A 20094-nucleotide genomic window follows, 5' to 3' on the forward strand; every position below is an offset into this window, starting at 1 on the left:
GGCGCTTTACAACCCCCGAGATAAAGTTGCTGAGCGCAAGCGATGACGACGAAGAAGACTGAGCGCGACACATTGCTGTGTTGTTGTGCTGCTAATTGTAGATGCTTGCATTATTTTATTACTGTGAGTGTTAGTGTAAAGCCAAGCAACCCGCCTGTTGGGCCGAACTGATATAAACTTTAACAACGCAGACGAAGAGACTGAGAGTATGTGGCAGTCGTTGATTTTCTAAATCACAACAACAATGCTACGTTTTCTTTGTGCAACCGCGTAATTCAGCGCGTGTATGTGTGTGTATGTTGGCGCTGCTTCTTCCATCCAATTATTTCGTATTCTTACCCCAATTTCAGGGGGTGTGCGCTACTACAAGACTGTCGTCGCCATTTAAACCACACTCCGGGCTCGTTACACAGCGAACTCAACTAAACTAAATAAAACTCAACTCGACTCGACTCAACGCGACGCGACTCGGCTCGACGGCTCCACTGTTCTTCGACGCATAGTACACATTCATTTCGCATCGCGCTTTACCTCGAACGCGTGCTACGAACGCCGAACGCGCCACTCATTCGCAACTTTTGGTTGATAGTGTCGGTCTGAGTTAGATTTGGTGGTATACCAAGAAAATTAAATTGAAAATTTAAAAAAAAAACATTTTTTTCGTCGAAAATTTTGATAAGAAATAACGGTGCAAAAATTACTGCCAAATTTATTGATTAACCGTTGGTGGCACAGTGGTGAGCGCGCAAAGCAGTGTAGACATATAGAAATTTTTACTGTTCACAAAGTAGAATTTCTTTCGAATATTAATTAATTACGTGTCGTTGTTGTTGCACTCAGAGGAAATTATATAAAATCAAATTTGAAATGCAGTCAACAATCCTCGCTAGCGTTTTGGTGATTCTATTGGCCGTACAGCAGGGTAAGTCAATGGCCGCGATACTGGATATTATACAACCCATAGTCGTTCTGCATGTATGTGTATGTGTGTGTATGTACGAGCACGCAAGTTACATAATGCTGAGTTGTACAACGTTTTCGTGCCCCAAAGCAGTGCCACAAAACGAGAGTGGAAGGATATGCCTAATTTAAAATAAGCTTTGCAATCCCGAAAATATGGCAAATAAAAATTTTTGTAAATAAAACAAAAATTTTTGCGAAATAATTTTCTTGAAAACCCGCTCTCTTCAGTCAAGCACATTATAAGAAAACTTACTGCGTACATATAGTATATACATACATACATATGTATATACTTGTGCTGCGTCAAGCAACGTAAAAGCTGTGTGTACACATTATCAAAGCAGATTAAATAATTTACTCTCTTCCTTGCTGCTCCTACACTTTGCTTGCTCCTCTTGGTCTCGCCTCAACTGCACTCAAGTTATCTTAACTTATTCCCCTTTATTTCCTTATTCTCTTCGGTTCGCGCTCAAAAAGGAAAATGCGTCCTCTTCACAAACGCCCTGTTTTCATGTGCAACCATGTCCTCCTCCACCTCTCTACCTCAAACATAAGCTTAAGTCTCATATTGCAGTTTACTCATTTGTATTATTTGCCCTACAATTTGTGCTTGTGACATTTCATTGCGTGTCATGCACATATTTTGTTGTCACAAACACCCCCACCCCCCTGTTATTGTTCTCATATTTCATATATACACTAACTACTTATTTATATACTCATATGATTTACATATGTACATATGTTCTCATACTGTTTATATCACTATATGGCCTAGGTTCATTAAAGAATCGTCGATATCATATAACTTGCATCCTGAGACTGAGCTCTATCTATAAATTATAATAAATGTTAAATATTTAAGAAAATTATGTGTTGGTCATTTATTTGAGCGATTTTGGATTTTTGTTACTTTTTCATCAGCAATATTTTGGCTCTACAGTCCACAAATTTCACTGCATTGAATCGTCTTATAACCATCATTACTTCTGCTAATGCTCTCTATAAATAAAAGGTTTAAGATGCATGGCTTATTCGGCCAGTGCACCCGATCCTAGTGTTGAGACTGCCAGCATCCACCAGGCCGACACGTAGGCAATCAAATTTTCTGTGCACGGCTAGAAAGATATACCGCTTATGCAGTCGGTCCACAGGATCTTATTGACGATAACAGAGAACACCCAACCTTTACGAGTATGAGGAATTTGAAACGAGAAATTATATATTTACTTCACTCTCCATAAGATCTCCAGAAGCTCTTTATTGGAGTAACCAGAACAGATATATATGTATTTATAAATATAAAAGCTGTATTGGCAAGACAATGCGTGGAATATCTACAATATAGACCATTGACTTGACGAACCTCCGCAAAAAGTAGCCTAATCTCGCTGGAATCATTGACTACTATATTTGTTTATTAAAGTTGTAAACCAAAAAGTCGTAAATCTATTGGTCCCATCTTAAAGGACAAATAAAGCTTATAGATCATACCAAAACACAAAGTATCTTGGAAAGTTTCTCAAACTGAACACACATGTAAAAAAATGTTGCTGTCCGTTAAGCCTCTAGAAAACTCTTAACTTCCATAAAACTGTATTTTGTAAAAGAGATGTGGTCCTAAGAAAAGCTTAATTGACAGAATAGTGTTTATATGATTATTTTTTTTTTATTATTATAACCGAAAAATTAACTAAAAACCACTTCCTTATCTCAGAAAAGATAAGTTTGATAAAAATCTTCGAAACAAATAAAAAATTTATATTAATAACAGTCATAATATTTTTGGTATAATGCTTTAGGGTTCAGGGTTATAAATATTGTGTAGATAGCATTTGAAAGTTGGAAAGAAAAAAGAAATTTTTTTTTTATAATATGTTAACATAAATATACGCTTAAGTCAAACTAAAACTAGCGACAGTGGAGAAAAAACATAAAATTTTTATTGACATACTTCTGTCTCTCCGTCCATTAGCATTCCATAGGCTTTTTGTAGCCTAAAATTCTTTAATGCATCTCCACAACTCATTCGCTTCTACGCTATTGTTCTACATTAGAAGAAACAAGCACAACTTACTTAACTTGCTCCTTTGTTCGTTGAAAGTTCTCCTAAAAGGATATTATAGTCTCACTCATACTTTCATAGATATGCACGTACAAGTAAAATTGCCAACAGGAAACTTTAAAGCGTTTGCGCGAAGATGATGGAGGCAAATTAAAGCAATTATGAGCAGCTTTATGACATAAAAATCAATTATTTTGAATTGAACTAAATATTTATTTTTAGTAAGTATTTTAGTAAAAAAATTTTCAGACTTTTTTGCTATTAAATATCACCTTAATTTTAACTAATGCAGTGTTTTAAGAGAAATACACCGCTTCATTGCTTACTATAATTAAAAAGCATATAGTATTCTTTTTTGTTTATAATTGAATGGCAGTCACGAAATTGATTTATTTGGCTCAGACGGTCTCAAAAATATTGTCACGTGATGATAGTTTCTAAAAATGTAACACAAGTGAGAGTGACGCCAAACAGGGAATGACAAGCCATCATCACATATCATATACACATACATATACATATGTTTGCTTAAATGTATATATTCTGTGTAATCAATTCGGTCCCTATAAACAATTACTATAATTGAAGGCAGCAATTAAATTGCAGTTCTCAGCAGAGAACTGAGTATGATCGACGATAAGGGCGCCATTTCATATTTATTTATATTTTTAGATATAATATTTTACAGTCATCGGAAATTTAAAAATCTTGATTTTAAATATCAAATAGGTCTTTTAGTTATGTTTCTATTTTTCTAATCATTCATCTCTGAAATAGCGATCGATTCGTGTTTCTTTATTTCGAGTACAATTCAGTGAGTTATTTTGAAGCTTTAGTATAATCCGGATTTTACAAAACGTTTAGTCACTTAAGTAAGCGATAGCATTTTATGAAGGTGTTTCTCTCCCCTATCCTTCTCTACATGGGGATTTCAGGGTAAAATCCACTAGGGAGGTACGCAAAGGAGGGTTTTAGGAAGAAGGGGTTTAAAAAGCGTGAGTTTCATTTCATTTGTGCCTCGTGTCAAACGAATCAATTTACGCGCTGGCGCTGATAGGCAAATTAACGCTCTCTTTTTGATTCGAAACGTACTTTAATTGTATAACAATGGGATCGTTGCTCCTACTTGGAGGATTGTCATTCTGATAATAAGTTGATGACAGTCATGAACGTCATCTTACCTTCTTTGCTTTACTTCCCGTTCGTCCGCAAAACGTCACTCGAAGAGTACGTTAGTTACACTAACTATTTCTATCCTTCTCATCCCTTCTTTTAACAAAATTTGAACAGAAAACCCCCCTGGAAATTGTTTCTGCGTACGCCGCTGAAATTGTCCAGGCTTGCAGGTTCGCCCAGCCCTCAAGGCCTCAATTATTTTGCTATAATCATCAGCAAAAAAGAAGACTCGATTTTGGAGCGAAACTTTACGTCGGTAAATCAAAGCCACCGCTGACGTCTTTAGTCCTTATTCGCTTATAAAGCTTGAAGAGAGTCTGTTTTTTGCTAAAGATAAATGACTTCAAAAAACCCCAAAAGTAGTAATCTAATCGTGTTAAATCAAAACTTTTTGGAGGCCATTCTGTTACATTTCTTGAAATAATCCGATCTCTAAACTTTTCTCCCAGAATTCGTTTGTTGCACGTGGTGGGTGGAACGTTGCCCCGTCTTGTTGGAACCAGTTATAGTCAAGAGCAACTTCTTCCAATTGCGGCCATAAAAAGTTGGTTATCATCGATCTATACCGCTCTCCATTGACAGTAACGGTGTCACAAGCTTGATTTTGAAAGAAGTACAGACCGATGATTCCACCAGACCAAACACCACACCGAACTGTCAATTTACGTGAATGTAATGATTGTTTAAGAATAATTTGGGAATTTTCTTCGCACCAGAATCAACAATTTTGTTTATACATCTATCGCACTACTCAGAAAAGATGCTTTTCCTAAAAAAATCGTTGTCGTTTTCAAGTTGTTCCAAGGCGAAATCAGTAAATTCACGACGCTTACGTTGGTCCAATGGCTTCAGTTCTTGAGTGATCATCGACAATTTATTTATTTTATAAAAAAGGGGCAAAAACTGTTAAATATTTTTACTCTCTATTCTTGTGAGTACCTGTCGCTCCCTATCTCTCTCAGCATCCTTGGAACGCACTAGTTAAATGCTCTAATAAGCACAATGTTCACTTCAATGGCAATAAACAAATATAATTAAAATATTCATTGGAAAAACAATGTTATTATCAGCAAAATTTGTTATTCTCCATGCAATTTCTGCAATTCACAAATTTGCAACACGCTAACAACGCCAGCGCAATGTGACTTTTCTAAAACATTTGTTAGAAATAGCAGCGTACAAAAAACTCACCGGCTTACATGAGATTCTATACATGAATACACTTTTTCATGTACATGGAAATTGAGGTATGTATTTGCGCCCATTAAATTTGTACGGATTTTTACAACAAAAAATTAACTAAATTTGCAGTCGACGCGCGGCAATTGCACTAAATTGCGTAATTTTTCTCCACCTTTTTGGGGTTTCACATTGTTTTTATTGTTGTTGTTGTTACTTATATCACTTACTTTGAACATTGAGTTCAATTAGTTAGTTAATTTTCACTTTATGAAGCTGGCAGGCGGTGGCTTAAGGCCCGAGACTCGTTGTTTCTTTCAAATACATGGGATTTGCAGTGAATCTTCAGCGCAAAGAGATTTATACTTTTACGCACATACATATATGTATGTATGTATGTACTTATGGAGGTCATAAGTGGCAACTTACTTATGCTAAACGTCTACGAGGCATGATTACTTTGAGGTTTAAGGAAAAATTGAGTTAGGATTCTTCGAGAGTAAAATTTTCGAACAGATTCTTATCATATATTTGCTTCGAACTTCCTGAAAGCTAGTTTATTAATGCTATATTTAAAAAAAAAAACGTATTCATCGATGAAAATGAATATATCTCAACATCCTTAAAAATTTACTCTCTTTTTTCTATATTTTCCCAATATTCATAGAAAAAATATTCCTTATTTTCATAATCCTTAATGTTCATAAAAAAGCCCAAATCAAAGGAACGTGATTTAACCAATTCATAAACATTCCCAATCAAATTTTTAAACCTATTTAGGTACAGTATTGACATTTAGATTACAGCCTGATGTTCTAGTAGCTAATATCTAGGAACTTGGTTGACTTTTTAGTCCATAATACCTTATATGTATTACTTATTTGAAATTTTACAATTTGAGAAGAATTTTTGCAAAAATATTCGTTTGGATGATTTTTTTATTTCTGCATACAGCACTTGATATCGTTAATAACTTTTAACATTTGAGGTTACGAGCACATTGAGTTTGACAGTTAAGTTTGACGTTTGTCAAATTACAACCCTGCGGTTTCAAATCCACCTAACGGATCATATTGAATGTATTTATAGCACCTCGTTTGTGAGTACTCTAAATAACTGAATCAACTGTTCAAAGTAAAAGCAAATCATAACCATATCAATAAGAAATTAATATGTAGTCTACTTTGTGTGTACTAATGTTTGCTTACATATAATAACAACAAATACTGATATTACTTACATTTATTTGCATTTGAATTTATTATTGACAATTGGTCAATACTTTGTTCATTGCATGTCGATATCTGATTACTTCGCGGATTGCCTTGACAATGAATGCGGCAAATTATTTGCATCAAGTTGTCACTTGAACATATATACATACATACGAGTGCATACATATTTCTTGTACGTATTATATGTAAGTAAATGTGAGGCGGTTGTAACAATCAAGTGTTTTGACGAGAGGAAAAATTCAAAAGAACTGGAAATTTTTTTTCTTGAAACTTGAAAGCAAAGCCATACTCCCAGCATATTTCTGGCGTAAAAAAAGTTCCAAGGAAGCTTTAAAGTTCCTCGAAGATATTTTGAGGGGATTTGTCAGTCTACAATTATGAAAAAAAAAACATTTTTTTAGCTTATGGTTCTGAACTTTTTCATTTGTTTGGTATAATAGTGAACGAAATGCTTTCCCAGTCCTGTTCTTTTGTAGAGTTGAGGCGTTAGGGTTAATCAGCTTCAACATGTAAAACTTTAAAACGCATTTTTCTCGGAACTGTATTTTCAAAATTTATCAGCAATGTTACACAGAGACTAACGCACGTATCCACTTGATATTTTATTTTGATTTTCTGTCTGTCTGTCTGCATATATGCGAATTAGTCCCTCAGTTTTTAAGATATCAATGTGAAATTTTTCACACGTCCTCTTCTAGCCAAGAAGCTGCCCGAAGTTGTCGAAACCGCTCATATCGGAGCACGATAGCATGTAGCTGCCATATAAACTGAACGATGAAAATCAAGTTCTTTATAGAAAACTTTTTCATTTCAGTAGATATCCTCGCCAAATACAGCATAGGTATATAGAAATGGTCTGCTTTCTTGGACACAACTTTACACACCACAATATGTTCTTCTAAAACATCAACAATAAAGTTCTGGCCGCCAGCTGGCTATATATAAGTAAAGCAAGCACAGTTCCTGACCATCGTGCTGCGATGTGATGAGGTTTGGCGCGAAGCTGGCGGCCAGCAGGGTCTATCTAAGTAAAGCAAGCACAGTGCTTGGCCAGTGCTTAGGTGACACTCGCGCCGCGATGTGATGAGGTTTGGCGCGAAGCTGGCGGCCAGCTGGCTCTATATAAGCAAAGCAGGCACAGTGCCTGGCCAGTGCTTAGGTGACTCTCGCGCCGCAATGTGATGTGATGTGGCGCGAAGCTGGCGGCCAGCTGGGTCTATATAATTAAAGCAGGCACAGTGCTTGGCCAGTGCTTAGGTGACACTCGCGCCGCGATGTGATGTGATTTGGCGCGAAGCTGGCGGCCAGCTGGCTCTATATAAGCAAAGCAAGCACAGTGCTTGACCAGTGCTTATGTGACCATCGTGCTGCGATGTGATGAGGTTTGGCGCGAAGCTGTAGGCCAGCTGGCTCTATATAAGTAAAGCAGGCACAGTGCTTGGCCAGTGCTTAGGTGACACTCGCGCCGCGATGTGATGTAATTTGGCGCAAAACTGGCGGCCAGCTGGCTCTGTATAAGCAAAGCAGGCACAGTACCTGGCCAGTGCTTAGATGACTCTCGCGCCGCAATGTGATGTGATATGGCGCGATGCTGGCGGCCAGCTGGGTCTATATAAGTAAAGCAGGCACAGTGGCTGGACAGTGCTTAGGTGACTCTCGCGCCGCAATGTGATGTGAATTGGCGCGAAGCTGGCGGCCAGCTGGGTCTATATAAGTAAAGCGGACACAGTGCCTGGACAGTGCTTAGGTGACTCTCGCGCCACAATGTGATGTGAATTGGCGCGAAACTGGCGGCCAGCTGGGTCTATATAAGTAAAGCAGGCACAGTGCTTGGCCACTGCTTAGGTGACACTCGCGCCGCGATGTGATGAGGTTTGGCGCGAAGCTGGCAGCCAGCTGGCTCTAAATAAGTAAAGCAGGCACAGTGCTTGGCCACTGCTTAGGTGACACTCGCGTCGCGATGTGATGAGGTTTGGCGCGAAGCTGGCGGCCAGCTGGGTCTATATAAGTAAAGCAGGCACAGTGGCTGGCCAGTGCTTAGGTGACTCTCGCGCCGCAATGTGATGTGAATTGGCGCGAAGCTGGCGGCCAGCTGGGTCTATATAAGTAAAGCAGGCACAGTGGCTGGCCAGTGCTTAGGTGACTCTCGCGCCGCAATGTGATGTGAATTGGCGCGAAGCTGGCGGCCAGCTGGGTCTATATAAGTAAAGCAGGCACAGTGCTTGGCCACTGCTTAGGTGACACTCGCGCCGCAATGTGATGTGATTTGGCGCGAAGCCGGCGGCCAGCTGGCTCTAAATAAGAAAAGTAAAGCAAGCACAGTTCCTGGCCAGTGCTTATGTGACCATCGTGCTGCGATGTGATGAGGTTTGGCGCGAAGCTGGCGGCCAGCTGGCTCTATATAAGCAAAGCAGGCACAGTGCCTGGCCAGTGCTTAGGTGACACTCGCGCCGCGATGTGATGTGATTTGGCGCGAAGCTGACCGCCAGCTGTGTCTATAAAAGCAAAGCAAGCACAGTGCTTGACCAGTGCTTATGTGACCATCGTGCTGCGATGTGATGTGATTTGGCGCGAAGCTGGCGGCCAGCTGGCTCTATATAAGCAAAGCAAGCACAGTGCTTGACCAGTGCTTATGTGACCATCGTGCTGCGATGTGATGAGGTTTGGCGCGAAGCTGTAGGCCAGCTGGCTCTATATAAGTAAAGCAGGCACAGTGCTTGGCCAGTGCTTAGGTGACACTCGCGCCGCGATGTGATGTAATTTGGCGCAAAACTCGCGGCCAGCTGGCTCTGTATAAGCAAAGCAGGCACAGTACCTGGCCAGTGCTTAGATGACTCTCGCGCCGCAATGTGATGTGATATGGCGCGATGCTGGCGGCCAGCTGGGTCTATATAAGTAAAGCAGGCACAGTGGCTGGACAGTGCTTAGGTGACTCTCGCGCCGCAATGTGATGTGAATTGGCGCGAAGCTGGCGGCCAGCTGGGTCTATATAAGTAAAGCGGACACAGTGCCTGGACAGTGCTTAGGTGACTCTCGCGCCACAATGTGATGTGAATTGGCGCGAAACTGGCGGCCAGCTGGGTCTATATAAGTAAAGCAGGCACAGTGCTTGGCCACTGCTTAGGTGACACTCGCGTCGCGATGTGATGAGGTTTGGCGCGAAGCTGGCGGCCAGCTGGGTCTATATAAGTAAAGCAGGCACAGTGGCTGGCCAGTGCTTAGATGACTCTTGCGCCGCAATGTGATGTGATGTGGCGCGAAGCTGGCGGCCAGCTGGGTCTATATAAGTAAAGCAGGCACAGTGGCTGGCCAGTGCTTATGTGACCATCGTGCTGCGATGTGATGAGGTTTGGCGCGAAGCTGGCGGTCAGCTGGCTCTATATAAGTAAAGCAAGCACAGTGGCTGGCCAGTGCTTAGGTGACTCTCGCGCCGCAATGTGATGTGATTTGGCGCGAAGCTGTCGGCCAGCTGGCTCTATATAAGCAAAGCAGGCACAGTGCCTGGCCAGTGCTTAGGTGACTCTCGCGCCGCAATGTGATGTGAATTGGCGCGAAGCTGGCGGCCAGCTGGGTCTATATAAGTAAAGCAGGCACACTGGCTGGCCAGTGCTTATGTGACCATCGTGCTGCGATGTGATGTGATTTGGCGCGAAGCTGGCGGCCAGCTGGCTCTATATAAGCAAAGCAGGCACAGTGCCTGGCCAGTGCTTAGGTGACACTCGCGCCGCGATGTGATGTGATTTGGCGCGAAGCTGACCGCCAGCTGTGTCTATAAAAGCAAAGCAGGCACAGTGCTTGGCCAGTGCTTAGGTGACCTTCGCGCCGCGATGTGATGTGATTTGGCGCGAAGCTGGCGGCTAGCTGGCTCTATAAAAGCAAAGCAGACACAGTGCTTGGCCAGTGCTTATGTGACGCTGTGTCTATAAAAGCAAAGCAGGCACAGTGCTTGGCCAGTGCTTATGTGACACTCGCGCCGCGATGTGATGTGATTTGGCGCGAAGCTGGCGGCTAGCTGGCTCTATATAAGCAAAGCAAGCACAGTGCTTGACCAGTGCTTATGTGACCATCGTGCTGCGATGTGATGAGGTTTGGCGCGAAGCTGGCGGCTAGCTGGCTCTATAAAAGCAAAGCAGGCACAGTGCCTGGCCAGTGCTTAGGTGACACTCGCGCCGCGATGTGATGTGATTTGGCGCGAAGCTGACCGCCAGCTGTGTCTATAAAAGCAAAGCAGGCACAGTGCTTGGCCAGTGCTTATGTGACACTCGCGCCGCGATGTGATGTGATTTGGCGCGAAGCTGGCGGCTAGCTGGCTCTATAAAAGCAAAGCAGGCACAGTGCCTGGCCAGTGCTTAGGTGACTCTCGCGCCGCAATGTGATGTGATGTGGCGCGAAGCTGGCGGCCAGCTGGGTCTATATAAGTAAAGCAGGCACAGTGGCTGGCCAGTGCTTAGGTGACACTCGCGTCGCGATGTGATGAGGTTTGGCGCGAAGCTGGCGGCCAGCTGGGTCTATATAAGTAAAGCAGGCACAGTGGCTGGCCAGTGCTTAGGTGACTCTCGCGCCGCAATGTGATGTGAATGTGGCGCGAAGCTGGCGGCCAGCTGGGTCTATATAAGTAAAGCAGGCACAGTGGCTGGCCAGTGCTTAGGTGACTCTCGCGTCGCGATGTGATGAGGTTTGGCGCGAAGCTGGCGGCCAGCTGGGTCTATATAAGTAAAGCAGGCACACTGGCTGGCCAGTGCTTATGTGACCATCGTGCTGCGATGTGATGTGATTTGGCGCGAAGCTGGCGGCTAGCTGGCTCTATATAAGCAAAGCAGGCACAGTGCTTGGCCAGTGCTTAGGTGACACTCGCGCCGCGATGTGATGTGATTTGGCGCGAAGCTGGCCGCCAGCTGTGTCTATAAAAGCAAAGCAGGCACAGTGCTTGGCCAGTGCTTATGTGACACTCGCGCCGCGATGTGATGTGATTTGGCCCGAAGCTGGCGGCTAGCTGGCTCTATATAAGCAAAGCAGGCACAGTGGCTGGCCAGTGCTTAGGTGACACTCGCGGCGCGATGTGATGTAATTTAAATCTGTACAATTTCTTCAAAGATTGCAAATTTTGGGTAGATTTTTCATCAAACCAGATAGTTTTTCATGCAATCACTTGATTCCGATCGTTCAGTTTGTATGACAGCTATATGCTATGGCGGTTCCGTCAAATGAGTAGATTTTTGTAGAGGAAAGAACGTGTGTCTGATCCATATCTCAAGATCTTTAGATAACCTGTTCAGGTTATAAATTTCCGCGAATTTGTTATGATGCCTCATTTACAACTGCCAGTTGTTATTTTTGCTTCGACGAAATAAAATCTAATAATGAAAATAACGCGTCTCATTCTTAAAGAAAAATCAAAGACTGAGTGAAACGAGCTTCCTAGCATAGTCCATTTGAAACACTTAGTCTTTTAATTTTTGCGGAGTGCATATTTACCATATCAACGTATATATGTATGTATGTATTTGAGCAGCTCATACTGTTAGCCAATCTTTAACAAAAACAAACAAACACTTAAATGCATATTGAGTGCACTTCGGCGCTTACGTATATAAGCACGCCGCACAGAAATAAGGACGACATTTGTCAATCGCACAAGTGCCATCATAAATGCTTCTCCACCTCCTTATACACATACACATAGACTTTCCACACCTTAATGATATTCCTCCACTTTTTTGCTCATAATAACATTTGCACAAGCTGTCGTCGGTGTATGCAATTAACTGTATACGATATACCGGTATTGTACCGTTAGCCTGTAATGTAGCACTCTTAGCGCTATAATGCTATTACGTAACCTCACTTCTGCTGCAACATTTCACCCACCCGATAAGCTTACTATTCGTTAGTTCTGCTATTTTTATATCTCTACAACAAACTCTTCGAAGTTTGTTGTTGTATCGTTGCACAAAGCGTCCAGTGTACGCTTCAGCGCCTTTGTGCACAAAGTTAAAATTAGATAATCCATATTACAGCGAGTGCATAGCGGTAGCCAGCAGAAATTTGCTGTTGCCGAGCACGTCCTGCAACAAGCGAGCGTGCAAATATGCCGCTCCTTTAGCGCAAAGTGCAGGTGCAGCTGGTGCAAAGATTGAGGATGTGACATCAAGCCTGCGCAGCTGTTTGTTATAAATCAATCGAGAGTGAAGTTTTTAAATTCCAAGTTAGGAACTACTAAGTCATTGGATTTCATGATTGACGATCTTAGACAAGTCACAGTCCGGTTATTTTGACAAAATGGATTATAGAATATCCGAGGCAGACAAGTCAAATATCTGGATGTATTTTTGGCGTTGGTCCTAGGTAATGTCCCGCTAGAACAGATCCAAATTTATGGCGTAGTGTGCTCTTTTACGACCTTTCCAGTTATTTGTGCTTAAATTTCCGGTAATAACGATATATAATATCCGATTATCTCTGCGAATCTCAAAAGTTCAACATTAAGATGTCTGGTCTGAATTAAATCCTTAAATAGCTCTAAATATATGTACATATTTATACATACAAATGAGTTTAGTGTAAACCGAAAGGACTACCCTTTATTTAAGGCAACAAATTAGGCACACAACGTTGCTTTGATTTTCTTTCTTCCGTTCACTTAGCTGCCTGCAATTTTATACTTTTAGATGACCGGTCTTCATTTATAGAGACATGGTAGAGCTGGTTAATGTCATTAAATATTTGTAAGAAAGAATTATCTTTAATGAAATACAAAATATTCCCTACGAAGTTATGTTTTAACACTGATTAAGTTCCATTTAAGTTAAAGAGAAACGCTCGGAGTCGCTTGAAATCAATGTGCCTGTCAAGGTTATTTCAACCGATTGGTAACCAGTCAGTGTCCGCAATCCCTTTGCGCTCTAGTGTTGGATATATGAAGCACCGGTTAGCTTGACAATCGTGACCAACAAAAAGTTTTTGCGACTGCGAGATCTTTCTGACCCCAAGGGAACTGCCTCTAAAGTGGTAGGTGAGGTTACATATCTTGTCCAATGCAAATTACCAAAACTTTCTGATGATGGAATCAGCCAAACATGCTCTTCTCAACTGAAAGAATGAAGTTGAAACATGTCGATAGACACATTTTCAGCTAACCTGGCGAAGATGCTCAAACTGTTATTAGCCATCTACGCAAATTTGTGCTACGCTTCGCCGATCTAAGCCTGTAAAGTCTGATGACCATATCTAAGAGTTTTGGGAATCACAAAGTACAAGCATTCATTGGCTGCCCAAGTAGGATCCTGCGTTACCTTTGGTGCGAGTTCAGTACCACGACCTAATCTAACATAACCCTGTTGGAGAAGAATTATTTTAAGACGGCTTAGAGCTACCCGTCGAGCTGATCTGCTCTGATCCTTCCGATATCAGAAATGATTGTTTTAGGTTTTTAGTTTATCAAATAAATCCTAGACCCACAGAGTTGTAATCAAACACAACATTATATATGAAGACTAATAACCTAAAACTTGTCTGCATTTCTAGGTGCCGCCATCAAGTGTTACGTATGCAACAGTCACAAGGATGCCAATTGCGCACTGGACATACCGCCAGAACATTTACTCAAGGACTGCGAAGAGGATTATTCGACACGCGGCAAAGGTATACCGACCTACTGTCGCAAAATCTCGCAAATCATTGAATTCTCAGTAAATAACTGTAAGTACTTGAATGCATAACGAATAACGGTAAACAAAATTTGTTGAAAACTTGAAAATGTTGTAAGGAATTTAACACTTTGTACACTTTTTGCTACTTGCAGTACCACCAGACAGTCGCGTCATACGCTCTTGCGGTTTTCTGAATCAAACATCTACCAATTACTGTTACCAACGCGCCGGTTTTGGTGGTCGCCAAGTGGTCTGCTCCTGTGACAAGGACAATTGTAACGGTGCTGGCGCGCTCAACCTGTCCATCGGTGTGATGTTCGCCGCTGCTGCCGCCAGCGGTTGGGCTGTGCTATCACTGCTGAAACGTTCATTGGTTTAAAGCGCCATTTTTGTTTGAGTCTTGCAAAAAACAAAAACAATTTTTTCAAATATTTCACTCAACACTAGCTTGGCTTGTTACACATACAGACAAACAGACAGAAATATGTTTTTTTGTATTAATTTTTTGTTCGTGCGGTTAATATGATGTGATGTATTGTTGTTGTTGTTATTTAGCTTATTTACATCAAACTTTATTTGAAATGCTTGCGCTGCATATTTATTATTTACACAATTTCGTCACAAAATATATGTAATTTCAATATATGCTAGGTGCATACATACACACACATACATATAAATACATGCATTCATATGTATATTATTTACGTCCGTTGAAGTACTATATTTAATTTTTAATAACATACAAACGCACATACAGTTATTAAGGACAAAGATAAAGCGGAGGAGTTGTCGTCACTTAGCAGAAATTAGTTAAAAAAAGCAAACGCCTCAACTGATGAAATTGGTTTTAAAGGTCAGTATCTATGCTTACAAATTTACATACAAATGTGCATATATACCAACTGATCAAATTTGAGTCGGACTGATCCATTTAAACCGAAAACTTTTTCCAAAAATTAATCAGTGCTTGAAAATCGTCGTGTTGAAGCATCAGAGGAATATCAGAGGATCTCAACGTCTCTTAGCCTAAGAGCTGAAGCACTTTCGAGGAATGGTGCTGAGTTACAAGTCTTGGCTGGGTAAAAATTCGAGTCCCTTCCGGCTACTCAGACTTCGACTGCCGGGGGAACGGCTTAGCCTAAGAGTCTTAGAGATCGGCTCAACACATTTTGGTTAATGTTTTGTGTGTGAAGTGTATCAACGCTAAACTCGTATCAGAAGACCAGAATCTTATGAAAAAACGGCGTCCGGTAGAGGACGAAAAAAATGCTTAATAACGTAACTGATGACAAGACGTGGCTTCATGAATATGTTCAACAGCGAATGGCGCCCAAAAATGCGCGGAAACCGTTAAAACCAAAATTCACCGAAGGCACTGAAGATCAGCCCAGCAGGAGCTTATAACAAGTGAAGTATATGTGCATATGTATGTACCATTCCCACGACAGTCGGGTCTACTTTACGGGAACGGACTCGGCAGATTTCTGCCGCAACAACAACGCCAACAACAAGTGTATGGGATGAAATTGGATTAAGCGCTGGCATGTTTGCATTGGCTCAAAAGCCCATATAAAATATGTGTATCAAAACACTTAATACTGTAGTTTTTTTTTTGTCAGTCCGGGTCAAATTTGATCAATCAGTTTGTATATAACATTTTTAGCGGCTGCTAATACCGTTAATAAAATGTTTACCTCTTTACAGTTAACGCGCCCAGTTTCATCGAAGTATAATACATACATATACATAAAATTTAAGCGCTCTCCTAGCAAATAAAACAACAATAATAATATGTATGTATATGAAAACAAACGTTTGATATAATAAAATCCAGTAGCAGTTCAGATTTTGCACAATTAGTGAACAAACAAAGTAACAAAATTAAATAGCAACAAATGTGCGAAACGTTATATAAGAAAGCTTTAATGTAATAGATTTTTAATTATAAAAAAAAAAAACATTTTATAACTTTGAAGAAATTACCGAATTCTGCTGCTTTTTAAAGTAAACTCTAACAAAAACAATTGAATCCGTTAAAAATAATTAATTTGGAATTCTGTTTTAAGGTTTATGCATTGCAATACTTTTGATTACTTATTTTATTACATACAAACAAACACATACATAGTTAAAAGAGTAAAAACATTTAAACAAACCCACTTTACAAAAACAACACACAAAAGCAATGTTTAACCAACTGTAAATCCACCAAGCCGTATTGTATTATTGTAGCGAATATTTAGAAGAAGAACAGAAAAACATTTGAAACTGCATCGTTTATATGAAAAAAATTATATACATACAAATATATAAAATTAAAATGATAACAGCGGGCAGGCAGTGCGTACATTTGGTGCCAATGGACGATTTTCGTTGTAAAGTCGTTGTAAGTAACTAATTGTTAAAATAAAGGTAAAATAACGTACTAAATTCACAAGTATTGTAAAGTCATAATTTTGTTCTCGTTTTTGCTTTTAAAATGAAGCAAAAGCAAACAGCTGAAACCAAAAATTAGTTATAGTTTTGCTACGCAAGAAAATCGTTTAAATGCAAACATTTCATTTCAAATTGAAAATGTTTCGCATTTGATTTTCTCGTGTGATCTTTCTTAACTTTAAGCGATTATAAATGAAAATAGTTACAATTATAAAAATTTAAACGAAGAAATAAATGAAGAGTAAATAAAAATTTGACAAATAGCATTTTCTTTATGTGTTTATTTTTACTCAATTGTTTTTAATTTATTTAAGTTATATAAACTAAATTAAATAACAATTAAAATAAAACTATTGAAATTGTATATTACTAATAAACAATTTAAGAACTGGGGTGCAATACTTTTATGGAACAAAACTTCGTTTTCACAGGATGGGCTTCGTGCACTCTCCTGTGTGTGAATTAAATAGGAATAAATCGGACATACATAGTTAAAAAAACTTTATGTGCGAAAACTGTTAATATCGCTATACAAAAAATCGTATAATTTCATATGAAAGATAATTCAAATTATAAATTTCAGACGTTTGGGTAACAGATTTTTAAATCTTTGGCACATTCGTCAACCAATTTATATACATACAATGTAAATTTAACTATAGTAGGTAGCTGAAAACTTTTCCGCTGCCCGAGCAAGTTTTAGGCCTTTTCCACCTACGAATCCTTAGTATAAACACTTTTTCATTTAATTTGCAGTAATTTTTCTTTTTTATTTTTGTGGATTCATGCGTAAAATTTAATTGTTACAATTTTTAGTACATACAAAATTATATAAATACTTATTCTTTTTAATGTACATACGAAATTATTCATTTTATACAGAATTGTTTTTACTTTTTGCTATTTAAACAAAATGCTACATAAAAATATGGAATAAAATCAATGGTAGCAGCACAGGTATGTTTATAATTTTTATACATACACTGTCTTTGGTTGCTCCCCAAATGGCAAATATTTATGTTACATCTATAAACACATGTACGGTCGTACGTACATATGCACATTCGTTTTTCTATACATCATTCTCTTCCTCATCGGTTACTGGCTCCATTACGGCGTCTGGTTCACTGCCATGTCTAACACGTTTCAATGCTATATAACATTTTTTATTTGCTATTTCGTGATAACCCACCGGTCCCATCTCACAGTCGGCACATATCAAGAATTTACGGTTGTCCACAGTATTGGAGAAGCCAATATTCTCGAAGGTGAATATATCATCAATACACCAGAAGTTTTTGAGTACCTCCGTTTCAATAATTTCAGTGTCTTTCCGATGTTTTTGCTGCATTAGCGGCATTTCGAACTAAGGTAAAATAAATGAGTATTTTTCTCGATATAAAGGCGTCACCGTATTTTTTAAGAACTTACCTCATGCTCAACATACTCTCCTAATTGTGGTTTCAGTATTAATGAATAGCAATAATTACATCGTACACTGTGTTTATTTTTATTATTTAATATTTGTTCTGGAATTTGTGTCTCATCCGTCATGGTAGCTCTTGATTTCTGTGATTCTGTGATTCTGTTATTCGATTTGTGCGCAATGCAATGCAATTATTTAGAAAAGCAATAAATTACCAGCTGTTATTTACAGCCGGGGAGAGAAACAAATATATGTGATTCACAATAACTATCTGCAACACGTGAAGAAGAAGAATATAAGTGCTCAAAAGAAATCTCAATGTGGTAACCAGTTTCGGAGTAAATATTATAGAAAACATATTTTCTCAAATGCGCACACAATTTATTAACTATACACGAAATTACAAAATTTCAATTATATTAATTTTTTAATATTTTTCAATCTTTCTACAAGTTATGAAAGGGATATACTTTTTGCACTTCAAACGAATTCAACCATCGTGAATGGTTTTATTTATTTACATTAGTGCCGTGAATTTCTTTAAAAGTATATTAAAACGATTTAAGCAACAAATTATAATTGAATAAAGTAAGCCAGCCTTAAGCATACATTATATAAACTATTTCATTACCAAAGAGATACTGGATACTGAAAGATGACTGCAGAAGTAATCGAATCTCAAGATTCTGATGTCGATAGCATAGCTACTCTTGGTGCATCCAACAGAAGTGATGTAAATACACGTTCGCCCGATCAACGAAGTCAAATTGATGAAATATGTGATTTTCTCAGTTTCAATGAACAAATTATCTTTAAATCGCAACAAATTGATGATCCGGAACTCTTGCGCGACGAAAAAGTGAAAATTGCTCGCGAAATATACAGAAAAAGCGCACAAACCTTTCTGATGCGTTTCGGCAGTTTTTTAGACGAACAACATCTTGCTACATTTGCACAGATTGTTATAGCCAACAAAGAAACCAATGATGAAATTGCAGTGCTTCTTACGGATTATCGCAATAAGTTGCATACTCGCAAGCGGGATGTAAAGAACCGTCGTTACGCAGCTATGCAGCAACTAATTTCGGATGGTGAATATTTCAGTGAGCAAGAAATGATGAAACGCGCTCCGGAACTGTATCAAGAGCTGATTGGACAATATTTAAGTGACGCAGAAAAAAAGCAAAGAGACGAATATGACGTCAAAAACACAACCTTCTCGGGCATATTGATGCATACTATGGAACAACAGCAAATGCAAGACGTGCTCAAATTAGCGGACAAGCAAAATGTCAAAAGCAGACAGTTGGAGCGTGCAATTGAATTGCACGATATTAGTGGAGATGACACAACACAAAGTACAAATAGTAGTACAGACGAGAAAATCGAAGAAAAAGAATGTAACACCATGGATGATGAAGTACCCGTTAGTTTCCGTCAACAATGGGGTAATTTCGATAATGAACAAGTGGCTTGTTCAACCAGTACAAATAGCCATCAAGCACAGAAAAATAAAAGAGAAAAACACAAACAAAAGCAAATAACAAAGGTCAACAGAGAACAAAATGCAGATAAATTTATAACAGCGGGCGAACGGGATCTTCTGCGTCAAGAATTTATTGGTATTATGCATGAACAATTCCTCAGTGGTGGTGATAAGGACTTTGATTACACACAGGTGGATGATAATACGCAATTAGATGATCTCAGCCAAATAAATCAAGACAAAGAAGATGCTTATTTCGAAGAGAGCGACTATTCGGATGAAGAAGGCAGTAATATTAGAATAGAAGCAAAGGAAAATCTGGAGGACGAAGAATCGGACGATGACCTTGATGTGTTTATGAATCATTTAAATAAACACCATAGTTTACAGAAATAGATTTACGACCTGTTATACACATAAATTATTAAAAAAAAACCAGTGAACTCACTTCAAAAAAGGTCGTTTTCTGTAGTAAT

At 39.3% G+C, this 20094-nt stretch overlaps 3 protein-coding genes and 1 long non-coding RNA gene across 4 annotated transcripts; 3 read left to right on the forward strand and 1 right to left on the reverse strand.

The window, feature by feature from the left end:
* Window positions 1-465: 465 nt before the first annotated feature.
* On the forward strand, window positions 466-14925 carry LOC120768297. Its single transcript, XM_040094925.1, has 3 exons — window positions 466-922; window positions 14143-14316; window positions 14420-14925. Exons 1-3 carry the CDS (start codon window positions 868-870, stop codon window positions 14644-14646), a joined length of 456 nt encoding a protein of 151 aa, XP_039950859.1. The 5' UTR covers window positions 466-867; the 3' UTR covers window positions 14647-14925.
* Window positions 14926-14932: 7 nt separating this feature from the next.
* On the forward strand, window positions 14933-16700 carry LOC120768298. Its single transcript, XR_005704746.1, has 2 exons — window positions 14933-15123; window positions 15975-16700. It is a non-coding gene; the product is annotated as an uncharacterized LOC120768298 (long non-coding RNA).
* Window positions 16701-17657: 957 nt separating this feature from the next.
* Window positions 17658-18359, reverse strand: LOC120768276 (guanine nucleotide exchange factor MSS4 homolog). Its single transcript, XM_040094875.1, has 2 exons — window positions 18138-18359; window positions 17658-18072 (listed from the first exon to the last, which is right to left on the reverse strand). The coding sequence occupies exons 1-2, from the start codon at window positions 18258-18260 to the stop codon at window positions 17779-17781; spliced, it is 417 nt and encodes a 138-aa protein (XP_039950809.1). The 5' UTR covers window positions 18261-18359; the 3' UTR covers window positions 17658-17778.
* A 285-nt stretch (window positions 18360-18644) lies between these two features.
* Window positions 18645-20053, forward strand: LOC120768472 (coiled-coil domain-containing protein 97). The gene has a single exon (XM_040095179.1). It carries the CDS (start codon window positions 18788-18790, stop codon window positions 20012-20014), a length of 1227 nt encoding a protein of 408 aa, XP_039951113.1. The 5' UTR covers window positions 18645-18787; the 3' UTR covers window positions 20015-20053.
* Window positions 20054-20094: the final 41 nt, after the last annotated feature.

The sequence above is a fragment of the Bactrocera tryoni genome, chromosome 2 (assembly GCF_016617805.1).
Source record: "Bactrocera tryoni isolate S06 chromosome 2, CSIRO_BtryS06_freeze2, whole genome shotgun sequence".
Classification (NCBI taxonomy): Eukaryota; Metazoa; Arthropoda; class Insecta; order Diptera; family Tephritidae; genus Bactrocera; species Bactrocera tryoni.

Excerpts from the sequence above, each read along its gene's own strand:
- LOC120768297 (XM_040094925.1), top strand. The coding sequence starts at position 868 with ATGCAGTCAACAATCCTCGCTAGCGTTTTGGTGATTCTATTGGCCGTA. Across the intron at positions 923-14,142 it reads TCTATTGGCCGTACAGCAGG|GTGCCGCCATCAAGTGTTAC; the intron begins GTAAGTCAATGG and ends CTGCATTTCTAG. Across the intron at positions 14,317-14,419 it reads TGAATTCTCAGTAAATAACT|TACCACCAGACAGTCGCGTC; the intron begins GTAAGTACTTGA and ends TGCTACTTGCAG.
- LOC120768276 (XM_040094875.1), bottom strand. The coding sequence starts at position 18,260 with ATGACGGATGAGACACAAATTCCAGAACAAATATTAAATAATAAAAAT. Across the intron at positions 18,073-18,137 it reads GAGAGTATGTTGAGCATGAG|TTCGAAATGCCGCTAATGCA; the intron begins GTAAGTTCTTAA and ends ATTTTACCTTAG.
- LOC120768472 (XM_040095179.1), top strand. The coding sequence starts at position 18,788 with ATGACTGCAGAAGTAATCGAATCTCAAGATTCTGATGTCGATAGCATA.